This window comes from Neolamprologus multifasciatus, chromosome 11, assembly GCF_963576455.1.
Source record: "Neolamprologus multifasciatus chromosome 11, fNeoMul1.2, whole genome shotgun sequence".
Classification (NCBI taxonomy): domain Eukaryota; kingdom Metazoa; phylum Chordata; class Actinopteri; order Cichliformes; family Cichlidae; genus Neolamprologus; species Neolamprologus multifasciatus.
Genome location: NC_140449.1, coordinates 3680125 through 3692610, shown reverse-complemented (window position 1 = coordinate 3692610; position 12486 = coordinate 3680125). Strand labels below are relative to the sequence as shown.

The following is a 12486-nucleotide window of genomic DNA, read 5'->3' as shown; positions in this document are numbered from 1 at the left end:
ACGTAAATTACACACGAAATAACCCACCTGCAGTAGATGTGCTCGGTGTGAGGTCTCGCAGCAAGCTATCAAATACGGCGCATTTCTCGGCTTTTAAAAAAACGCTATGCGTCGCCAGGTGTTTCATCAGATTTGAGGTGTTACCTCCTTTGACAGTATCACAGTATCAGCTTAAAGCACTTGTTGCAGCTGCTGAGTTTGCATCTTTTGCTGTGAAGTACAGACAGACTTTGACCGCTTCGTCTTGGGCATTTTTAATCTGTAGCTCTGCTCTAAAAGAACGTACGTACCTGGACCCGCCTACTATCCTCGGAAACGTAAAATGATTGGCTAGAATCTAAAGTGTATCACAGCTCAGGAAAAAAAGCACCGAAATGTGGCTGTTTTTCGGTCTGGTTACTACCGTTTATGTCAGAACCGGTGCCATGATGGCACAGTGCCAGACAGACTCCAGCCTAAACTCAGAGGGGTTGAATGTTCTCAGTCCTTCAGGTTGGATGGCAAACGAGAAATTCTGGAGCACGTTGGATGAAGTGGTAGAGAGTGGAGTGACCTCCTCCCCCCACAGGATGGACTAGAAATGGTTTCAGCTTTAGAAGAACTGGGTATGGGTTAGAAAAAAACGATGGGTTTATGTTGCAATGATTGCTGGTTCTTTTAAAACTCATTCTTGGTTGCCATAGTGACACATCGCTGCTTTGACAACCCGTGTGCTGCATACATAAAATATTTCCCTTAATAAAATGCATTTTTTTAAAAATTCATGCTGTCGAAAAACAAGAAACCCCACAAATATGTTGCGTTTCTTCGACTCCCATTTGCTGTAAGACGGCACTGATTTAACGTGAAGCAGTTCTGTAATCAGAGCGGATCATACTCATCCTGCCTCTTCAGAAGAACAGTGTGTTAGAGTATGCTAACCCCCAGCGCACAAGATCAACAGCCTCCATTTGACACCTACACTAAAATAAATTCACACTCCCATTTGCCTCAACACCTTCTTCTAACACAGATTATTAGTGCCTCACACTCCTCCAGGCACACACTCAAGCCAGTTTGCATTTTGAAAAGCTCATTGACTATCATTGATTTAAGTGCATCCCTGGACACTTTCTATGGATATGAATGTAACTGCACACAGCCACACACGAACAAACAAAAACACACATCTCAAGCTGCAGCACTGTGACGCTCAATCAGGGCTCAAATAACAGGTTTGATAGGTTTGTTGTTTGTTTCCAGTAGGACAGAGCACCAAGCACCCTAGGGTATGATTTCTGTGCAACAACTGAGGAGAGCTGTTGTGATTGCTTTTCAATCAAGCGAGACAAACGTTAATTTAACCCTTTTTTCACAAGGAACTGCAGAATTATAGGCTTCATTTGTGAAGTGTGTATGACTGCACTTTCTGATAGCTTCAGCAGTGGTCTTTTATTTAGACTGTTTACTGTCAAGAATGTAGAAACATACTGACAGAGATAAAGGTGGTAACGTCTTCCACGCAGTCTGTGAATCTTTTGTCATATCAAGCTTTTGTTTCTTGTTTAATTAACTTGTTTCAATGGTTTGTTGTATCTGTATTAAATCAAATCACTAAACAGAAAGAGATCCCGTTAGTAACACCATGACAACATCACCCAAACCCTCAGCTACAGGCCTCACGTGCCTGATGTAAGTAAACTCACAGCAGTTAGATTCCTGGTTTCAATTTCCTCATCGGCTGTTGCACATGGATATCATCCAGCTTGCTCCCACAGTTCATCGACATGCTTGTTAGGTAAACTGCTGATTCTAAATTGTGGTGTACGAGCATGAGGCTGCCTCTCTGTGTTGGGCCAAAGCTTTAGGATGTGCCTCTTTCGCTCTATGAGCTGCAATATGTTCCAGCCTGGCTACAATCATACACATTTAAAAGACAGCTGCTTACTCGGCGGCTGCTCAACTTTCTAACTTTAAAACAGAAATGTTGTTTGGCTTTCAGCCATCATGTTCCCAACTGCTGGCGTCAGGTCCTGTCAGAGCTTCGATATGTAGGACTTTTCATTTTTCCACTTCTTTACTTCTTTATTTTTTATATTATTCAAACTCTTTTTTTTTTTTTTTCCCCATATTTTTAATTTTGCAAATGACTCACATCTTCTTCATAACAACAGCTTAGTTGGATGTAAACACATAATAATTCATTACTCGTTTATTACTGGAAACCTCACCGGGTTTGTGTATCTCAAATTGCTTTTTTTTTAGGTTCTGCTGAGTAGCAAGATTTAGAGTTGCGTTTAAATAATCATTTTTTCAATGAAAATAAAAGATATATAGTGTATGTTCTCATGAACTTGGAAAACCTCGAGTTTGATTAAATATTCTTCTTTTATGTCAGATTTATTCCCATATTTCTATTTTGTTTCCCCTGTCAGGATATATTGCTTCTTCCAAGCCGCTTTCAGAAGTCTCTTATCAGTTCATAAGACACTGGCAGTAAAATATTCAGGGGCATGCCTATGGCATGAAATATGCAAATCTATACGTGAGCGTTGATGTGAGGTGTTGATTTGAGCGTCACAATATTGATATTTTCTTTACTTTGGACAAATCTTTGCTGGTGTTATGAGCTAATGTGTCGTGTGCTGTATTCCCAGTTAATGATGGTTTCTCCCTCTTTGTCTTGGTTTGCAGACGGATGCTGCACTGATGTATGATGCTGTGCACGTGGTGGCCGTTGCTGTGCAGCAGTCTCAGCAGATCACTGTCAGCTCATTACAGTGCAACCGACACAAGCCCTGGCGTTTTGGAAACCGCTTCATGGCCCTCATCAAAGAGGTAGATGCTCGTCTACCTGCTCTTAATTCCATCTTCCTCCTTAATATACACAGCACCTTCACACAGAAAACACACACTCTCAGGAAAGCTGACAGAAACAGCATGTAAATAAGGCTTAGGCAGTCGAGAAGAAAGGGAATATGAATAAATAGAAATTATTTATCCGTGTATTTATTTATATGGAAATCATTTTTCCTAGCGTCTGCACATGCCTACACCCCTGAGGAGGGCAGCCATATTGGGCCGGTTGTCTGAATTTCAGCATTAATCATCCAGGCAGGAACAAAGACACTGCATCGTCTGAATTTCTGTTAATTGCTCCAGCAGTTTGCAGCATGGGTGAAGCCAGATGAACAATCTACAGCTTCCTGTCTGTGGAAAATATGCAGATTATCAGCCTATATTTAGGACTTGATAACCCTCTAATCTCCTGTAGTTTGCAGACATCCTGAGACTATTGAGCTGACAAACACATGAGAACCATGGATGCACTTTTATTCTTACAATATTTACAATATTCTAACAAATTAATACAAAAAGTGCCGTGAAATAATTGAATTGACCTGAGTTGAACTTTACTAAGTATCCAGGTTTTAGTATGCTTTAGTATTTATGAAAACAGTGTCATCTGATGCAGTGGCTTACATAAAAATTATTGGGATGTACACAGTCACAGGATTGTCACATAATAATAATAATAATAATAATAATAATAATAATAATAATAATAATCACATAACACTATCCACAGAATCTTTGCTACATAGTTACTACACAGTTGCAAGAAATGTATAAAATGTATACATAATTCCCATGATTGCACCACATATTTCATAACTTCAATAATATCAGTCATTGGTTTGGCATTTAGACCCTCGAGCCATTATTGGTTTATTTTTTAAAACAGGACGTCACATATTGAGTTATGGATTAAGAAACCCAGGACAAACCCAGGTTTCTTAATGACATCGTTGGGAGAGTTCTGAGGCAAAAACCAAAAACTCGAAAAAGCAGTGAAGCCAAACGTTTGTTTGACCTCGAGACTTCCAGTCCATCCTCGGCACAGATGTTACTGTACACTACGCTGTCCACTTGGTAATGGCGTTCCATGTACGCCCTGCTTGCTGGCATCTTGCACCCTGCTGTTATGTGCTGGATTGTCTCAAGGGCAGCCTGCACATGGGGTCTTGTCTCATGTGATAGACCCTGCCCTCTGTGGATTTATACTTTGAGCTAGTTCCTGTGCTGCCATGATTAGTGCCTCTTTGCAGGTATTTGGTGGTTGCCGCTTTCCTAGCAGCTTCTTCATGGTTTCCATTTGCCTGTGGAATTCCCAGGTACTTGTAGTTGTCCTCGAGGTGGACAATGTTGCCTTCCGGTAGTACGATCCTCTCAGTTCTGACTACCTTCCCTCTCTTTGGTACCATCCGACTACACTTCTGCAGTCCCAATGACATTCCAATGTGACTGCTGTATATCCCGGTGGTTTGGATCAGTGAATCAATGTCTCATTCAATCTTGGCATACAGCTTGATGTCATCCATGTAGAGGAGGTGGCTGATGATTGCTCCATTCTGTAGTCGGTATCCACAGCCAGTCTCCTCAATGATCTCACTGGCCTTCTGTCAGCCATTTTTGGTGTTTCTCATCCATTAGCTGCTGGGTCATTCGTGCTGCCAGACACTCGACGAGCGCCGTCAGCCAATCATGCCGAGGCCTGCTGCTGTCCAACTCTTCATACTGGAGACGTGTTCGTGGATTTCTGCCACAGTGATTCTTACTGGAACTTGTTCAGGGAGTCCCACAAAATTTATTTTGTTCATCTGGACGTAGACCATTGATCAACAACCACTGATCAATGACCATGACTACCATTCACAGAGTTGGGGAATGGCTGCAATCACAGCATTGTAAGATGCTGACAGATGTACCCTTAGGCCCCCTCCTCGATTCAGAGATGGTCTTTCCCTTTTCACGTAAACGGCCTCCTTGACTCCGCCCTCAAACCAGCGTTCCTCCCTGTCCAGGATGTTACATCCTCATCATTGAAAGAGTGTCCACTGGCCTGTAGGTGTGAATAGACTCCTGACACGTATGGGATCACTACAGGTTTTCGCTTAGGCAGCGGTTGTCCTTCTCTCCTGGATCATCTGCAGCTTTCTTTAGGAGCCTTTCCAGCTTTGACAAAAGTCCAGCTGGGATAACCACATTTACTCAGGGCCTTCTTCATGTTCTTCTGCCTCCCTGGCTGCTGTGTCTGTGGGGATGGTGTTCGCTCTGTGTTGTAGCGTCCTGATGACGCCCAGTTTGTGCTCCAGTGGATGATGAGAGTCAAACTTTAAATACTGATCCATATTCATAGGTTTACGGTACACATTTATGTGAAAAGGGAAAGACCATCTCTGAATCGAGGAGGGGCCTAAGGGTCCATCTTTCACAATCTTACAATGCTGTGATTGCAGCCAACTCCCAACTCTCTTTGAATGGTACTCATGGACATGATCAGTGGTTGTTGATGAATAGTCATGACAATTTGCATATTAATGATCAAGGAACTGACCTCCCAGCCCATTTTTCCTACAGTGGGCTGGTTTCAGTCCTTATGCAAATGTCCGGTTTATAAGGTTGAACCCTGCAGTCAGCTGAGACTGAAGACGTCACCTGGATGATGGTGAAACATTTCTTCCAACTTACCTTGATGATGATGAGCTTGCATCAAGACATTTTAACCCACTTTGGCAAGAACTCCCTAAAGCTAGTTCGTCAGTATGAGCAAACAGCATGTAAGAAGGCTGATTACAGGAACCAGCTGAGATTCAGCCTCAGATGCAAACAAAATACGATTACTCCTGAAAGTCTGCAAATGAGCTCTTCAGTTTAGGGCCTCCAGGAAACTAAAATCCTCCAGAACGCACAGCTGAGACAAACACATTTTAACATTGACATGCTAAAATCCAAAGAGGAGCAGATCCGACACGGATTTACAATGCTAGATGAGAATACTCATCAAAAGATGTTCGAATTCACTGATAAGGCTCATCTGGCCCACAAAAAAAATTGTAACCCAGGCAACAAAGGAAGTTTGACTTGTAGTGTGTCAGAAAACACAGCAAAATACAGAGTGTCCTCAGCAGCCGCAGAGAGAAGGATGCCACACAGAGGACAAGAGGGTGACGGATTTCTCGTACAGGTAACCCAAGCAGAGAAAAGCAACCTTGCAAAAGGGTTGAGCTTTGCCGTGACACTGAGATAAATCTCACTAGTGGAACTGACCACAGCCACAGAATTGGAGATTATGTAACGGAATTTCAGGAGCGGGAACACACCTCCAAACACGCTCCTTTCGGTTGTCATCTACAGTGGGGCAAAAAAGTATTTAGTCAGCCACCGATTGTGCAAGTTCCCCCACTTAAAATGATGACAGAGGTCAGTAATTTGCACCAGAGGTACACTTCAACTGTGAGAGACAGAATGTGAAAAAAAAATCCATGAATTCACATGGTAGGATTTGTAAAGAATTTATTCGTAAATCAGGGTGGAAAATAAGTATTTGGTCAATAACAAAAATACAACTCAATACTTTGTAACATAACCTTTGTTGGCAATAACAGAGGTCAAACGTTTACTATAGGTCTTTACCAGGTTTGCACACACAGTAGCTGGTATTTTGGCCCATTCCTCCATGCAGATCTTCTCAAGAGCAGTGATGTTTTGGGGCTGTCGCCGAGCAACACGGACTTTCAACTCCCGCCACAGATTTTCTATGGGGTTGAGGTCTGGAGACTGGCTAGGCCACTCCAGGACTTTCAAATGCTTCTTACGGAGCCACTCCTTTGTTGCCCGGGCGGTGTGTTTTGGATCATTGTCATGTTGGAAGACCCAGCCTCGTTTCATCTTCAAAGTTCTCACTGATGGAAGGAGGTTTTGGCTCAAAATCTCACGATACTTGGCCCCATTCATTCTGTCCTTAACACGGATCAGTCGTCCTGTCCCCTTGGCAGAAAAACAGCCCCATAGCATGATGTTTCCACCCCCATGCTTCACAGTAGGTATGGTGTTCTTGGGATGCAACTCAGTATTCTTCTTCCTCCAAACACGACGAGTTGAGTTTATACCAAAAAGTTCTACTTTGGTTTCATCTGACCACATGACATTCTCCCAATCCTCTGCTGTATCATCCATGTGCTCTCTGGCAAACTTCAGACGGGCCTGGACATGCACTGGCTTCAGCAGCGGAACACGTCTGGCACTGCGGGATTTGATTCCCTGCCGTTGTAGTGTGTTACTGATGGTGACCTTTGTTACTTTGGTCCCAGCTCTCTGCAGGTCATTCACCAGGTCCCCCCGTGTGGTTCTGGGATCTTTGCTCACCGTTCTCATGATCATTTTGACCCCACGGGATGAGATCTTGCGTGGAGCCCCAGATCGAGGGAGATTATCAGTGGTCTTGTATGTCTTCCATTTTCTGATGATTGCTCCCACAGTTGATTTTTTCACACCAAGCTGCTTGCCTATTGTAGATTCACTCTTCCCAGTCTGGTGCAGGTCTACAATTCTTTTCCTGGTGTCCTTCGAAAGCTCTTTGGTCTTGGCCATGGCGGAGTTTGGAGTCTGACTGGTTGAGGCTGTGGAAAGGTGTCTTTTATACAGATGATGAGGTCAAACAGGTGCCATTCATACAGGTAACGAGTGGGGGACAGAAAAGCTTCTTACAGAAGACGTTACAGGTCTGTGAGCGCCAAGGATTTTCCTTGTTTGAGGTGACCAAATACTTATTTTCCACCCTGATTTACGAATAAATTCTTTACAAATCCTACCATGTGAATTCATGGATTTTTTTTTTCACATTCTGTCTCTCACAGTTGAAGTGTACCTCTGGTGCAAATTACTGACCTCTGTCATCATTTTAAGTGGGGGAACTTGCACAATCGGTGGCTGACTAAATACTTTTTTGCCCCACTGTATATAGGATCCCCCAGTTCTGCAAGTTGTTCAGACGAACAACTACTAAGGCTCTGCATCCATCGCTTTTCCTCCGGCAATCCCAGAAACACACCAAATGTCACGGCGGCGCTTCCAAAAAACCGAATGCTGACCACCTCCTAGCAATTTTCTCGCCACCCGACATACGGTCTGCTAATCCATCAAGCCAGTCGTCTCATCTCCGCTAAATCCAGTCATGAAGTAACTCCAGCTGCTCGCCCACCAGCAGAACTCACAGCTCCTCTCACGTTGCTCCAAAACGGGTCACGAAAAAGTCGACAGACGTCAACGCCGAACCCAAGCTTCCAAACAAACTGCAGCTCCAACCGCAAAAGCTACAGCATACTTCATAGCTCCACACACCCGCCAGCGCCAGGTAGCAGGGGGAAGATCAGCTCTGTTCTCCTTCCTACTAACACCATTTCATGCAAGCTGGAAATCTGTCGCTAGCTCCATACTCTCTACTGTTCCCCATCGTCGTGATGTTTCCATCCCTCCTTTCGCTACATGCTTAAGCAAATTGGCAGCTAGATCCCCGGTTCTTCCCTATCCGCCATTCGCAAACGCAGCAGCAAGCTTCCTACCACCGTACTGCCAGTTTCTCAGCAAAGATGACACACACACAAAAAAAGGGCACCAAGTCGCCATTTCTCCATCCCTCAGTGACAATATGCAGTATGCTTCGGCACCGAGTTGCCAGGTTCTCGGCCACTCTGTCTCGACAATGCAAAGCCCCCAGCATCCAACATCAGCATGGAGGAGAGGAAGGCACTCGCATCACTTAGTAATGACAACATTATCATCCTTCCTGCAGACAAGGGGCAGGTACACAGTTTTGTTCATTCAGAAAGACAATCATGAGAAAATTTTGGCACTGCTCAGTGACGAAAATACTCATGAGCCCCTGAAATGAGACCCAGGAAGTGGCTACAGGAAGAGGGTGACCCAGGGGAATCTACACCAAGTCTGTATGGTTTACCAAAGATACATAAACAGGATGTACCTATAAGATCGATTGTATGATCAACTCGGTCATCTATAACATTTCAAAGTTTCTGGCTTTGATCCTCAGCCCACTGATAGGCAGCTTTAGGATGACTGAGAACCTTCACAGACATCATTTTAAATTTGATTCTAGATTTAACAGCGAAGAGAAGTCCGTATATGAGAAATATGCTCTGTCTTTCTAGACCTTGACGTGAAGCATTTTGAGCGAACTGAAGACTTTCCAGGGAGTTTTTAGGACATCCAGATATACTAATTTACAGTAGTCCAGCCTAGAAGTAATACATGCATGAATTAGTTCTCAGCACCCTCTGAGATAGAGATGCATTGAAGGACAAACTGTGGTCAAGACGTTCCTCACAGTGTTACTGGAGGCCAAGGTAATGCCATCCAGAGTAAGAATCTGGTTAGATACCATATTTCTAAGCTTTTCAGCGCCGAGTACAATGACCTCAGTTTTATCTGAGTTAAGAAGCAGAAAGTTAGTGGCCATCCAGGTCTTTATGTCTTTAAGACATTCCTGCAGTTTAACTAATTGGTGTGTGTTATCTGGCTTCATGGACAGATAGAGCTGGGTGTCATCTGCATAGCAGTGAAAATGTATGCTATGTCTTCTAATGATGCTGCCTAGGGGAAGCATGTATAATGTAAACAGAATTGGTCCTAGCACCGAACCCTGTGGAACTCCATAATTAACCTCAGTGTGTGAAGAGGACTCTCCATTTACATGCACAAACTGGAGTCTGCAGTTTAACTCATTGGTGTGTGTTATCTGGCTTCATTCATCTTCAACTAATACTATGGGAAAATGTTTCTGAGATTTTTAAGATTCACTCTAGGAACCAGGTTCAACCTTTCTCTGGTTTGTAGTCTGTGGTCTTTAGTCAAACAAATCAGCATCCAGTCAGGCTCCATTCCAACGTGCTCCTAACTTCAACAACATAGTCAGGCTGTCTGGTGCTTTGCTTTCACACAGGTGAACACAGCTGAAATGAAAGCGGTGGATAGTCTCCTTCTCATTTAATGAACACTCAGAGCAGCTCCTCGGGGTAATTAGGTGATCAAGTGAAGAGGTGGCTCTCTGTCATCAAGAAAAAAACAAAATGAATTGGCATTTCCATGGAATATTAGAATCCCTAGCCTACAAAACAGCGCTGTTACCGGATTAAACCAATAAATACTATTTATTGATTTAATTATGTTTGCATCTGGCAATAAATATTTTTCTGTGTAATTTTTCAGTTGTGATGAAAGCTGATATTTTTATATAGTATGAAGTAAAACACCTATGAGTGGCTGAATTAAAAACGTTTTTGCAAATAACAGTGGGCCAAAATTCCTTCACAGCAATGTGAAAGATTCATTGCCAGTTATCTGGCATGTACATTATGCATACTATATGTTATTTCTGCCAATGGTGGCACAAGTAGAGTTAGGTTGTGTTTTCCATAAAGGGCCAGGTGAGTGTAGATGGCTTTCTCTTGGTAAAATAATTCATTATTAAAACTGCCTTTTGTATTTAATCTTTTTTTGTCGAAAATTAAAATGTGTTTCATCTGAAACATGTATGACCAGTATGCTAAATAAATAATTAATGAGGGGGGGGAAGTCTTTTCACAGCACTGCGTATAACTGTAACTAAATATTCCACGTGAATGTTCTTCTGTCATCAGAAGGTTAAACAGGAAAGGGTTGTTTGTTTGTTTGTTTGTTTAAAAAGTGAGTCTGGTGTTTCCAGTGTGCCAAAGTATCCTTGGGCAAGATACTAAGCCCAAGTTGAACTCCAAGGGTTAAATAGTAAATGAACTGGTTCTTAAAAAGTACTTTTCTACATAATCAAAGCACTTTACACAACTTGTACATTGACCCAAGCACTCAAAGCTGTTTCTGAGTGCTTCCTATCTAACATTCAAATGCATTCATACCTCAATGGATGCATCAGAGAGCAACTTCGGGGTAGTATCTTGCCCAAGGATATTTGGCAAGCAGACTGGGATTGAAACACAAACCTTCCGGTTAGTAGGTGACCTGCTCTACCACCTAAGCTATAGCGACCCCAAATCCATCCATTGGAGTATACATGTGTATGAATGTTAGATAGAAAGCACTTTGGCAGAAAAAGCAAAAACTTTACATCAGCTCCCAGTCCATGTTAGAGTTTGTTTTAGAGAGTAAAATAAGGGTAATGTGAACGTACAAGCTAGGGGGCTAAGAATCAGAATCAGAATACTTTATTAATCCTGAAGGAAATTATAGGTTACAGCAGGCAGCACGCTAATGCTGCATGCGCACTTACAAAGGAACCTTCTGACCAACTTTACACAAACATCACATTGGGAGACGTGTCAGAAAGGTAGGCTGATAGGAAAAACAACGAAAATACATAACATGAGGTAAGAGGAGGAGAAAAAAACCACCCCAGCACAAAAAGCACATGACTGTCAATATACCATAGAAACACATGGACAAGCAACAAGGATGGGTAAAAGGTGAGAGACACCATGTGCGCTGGTCCCCTTTGATCCACCATCTGCCTCGGGAGGGAATAAGCGTTGAAGGCGTTTGGAAGGGGAGGGGGGATGAGTGTATATCTGCATGTGTGTATATATGTGTGTGTGTGTGTGTGTGTCCAGAGTTCAGCTGAGACAGTGTCCTTCGCCCTGCCAGGCTAAGTAAACAGTCTTCCAGCCAACCCAGGTGGCCTTGCGTAGGATGGGAAGAAACAGTCTGAGCACAGTCTGTTATCAGGGTGTTGTTGTTCAGCTCCAGCCTTGAGCCCACAGCTGGCGCCGAAGTGGTAGCTGCATGAGATGATGGTGGTTTTTACTTTAGTGCGAACAACTCATGTGAATTTCAAAGCTGTTCTAACAGTCCAACACTGGTCTCTCAATCTCCCGTTGGAGAGCCGTGAGTTTCTCCAGGATGTTATCAAACTTGTGCTCAAAGAGCAGATTCTGAGAACTCAAGACCGCCGTGAGCTTCTCCAAGATGTTATCCAATTTCCGCTCAGCAGAAACTGTTGGGACTTACATATACAAATGACTCCTTACAGGGTTTTTTTTACCACTTGAACACAAAAATCAAATAAATCAAATCAAATCAAAAACTTATGGCCCAAAATGTAACTAATCAAGTGACTGTATACCAATTTAATGAATTCGTACAATAAATACATTTACCAAACTGAAGACACTTTAAGAAGTGTGCCTTGAGTATGAATGAAAAGGTCTCAGTGCTGTGCAATTGCAAGTACATTTAGTTTTACTAAGGTCACTTTTGGAATACCTTTGCAGTCATTATTAGCTCTCTGTTTGCCTTTTCACATATATTTCATGCTTTGAACCACAGAGTATGTTTGAACTACATTGGTTATGGAGACCATATTGTGGGGTGAAGGCAAAGGTCAGCACACAGGACTTAACTGTGACTTACACAAATATAGTCAGCCCCTCGCCAAAACGTGTAATAGACATTCCAGTCCACCGTCTCCTTATTGTGCTTTCTCTCTTTGAATCATGGAAACACATGTCGGAGTTGGTCTGTGAAGGTTCTCAGTCATCCAGGTCATCGTAATATCTGGGTCTCTCCACCATTTGACCTTAGAACTGAAGAAGCTTCTCGGATGAGAGGTGAAACGTCTTCAAGCAACTTAAAGAAGTCCAGACGCTTTTCTTTGCAAGC

The 12486-nt window shown here is 42.9% G+C and overlaps 1 protein-coding gene across 3 annotated transcripts in view; it reads left to right on the top strand.

Annotated features, from left to right (window-relative positions):
* The window catches only part of grik2 (glutamate receptor, ionotropic, kainate 2), a 344100-nt gene that overhangs the window by 201945 nt on the left and 129669 nt on the right, over nucleotides 1-12486 (top strand). For all 3 annotated transcript variants that reach the window (XM_085176689.1, XM_085176687.1, XM_085176688.1), the window contains exon 8: nucleotides 2674-2817. In XM_085176689.1, coding sequence (XP_085032815.1) covers nucleotides 2674-2817 — 144 coding nt within the window. The remainder of the gene's footprint in view (nucleotides 1-2673; nucleotides 2818-12486) is intronic.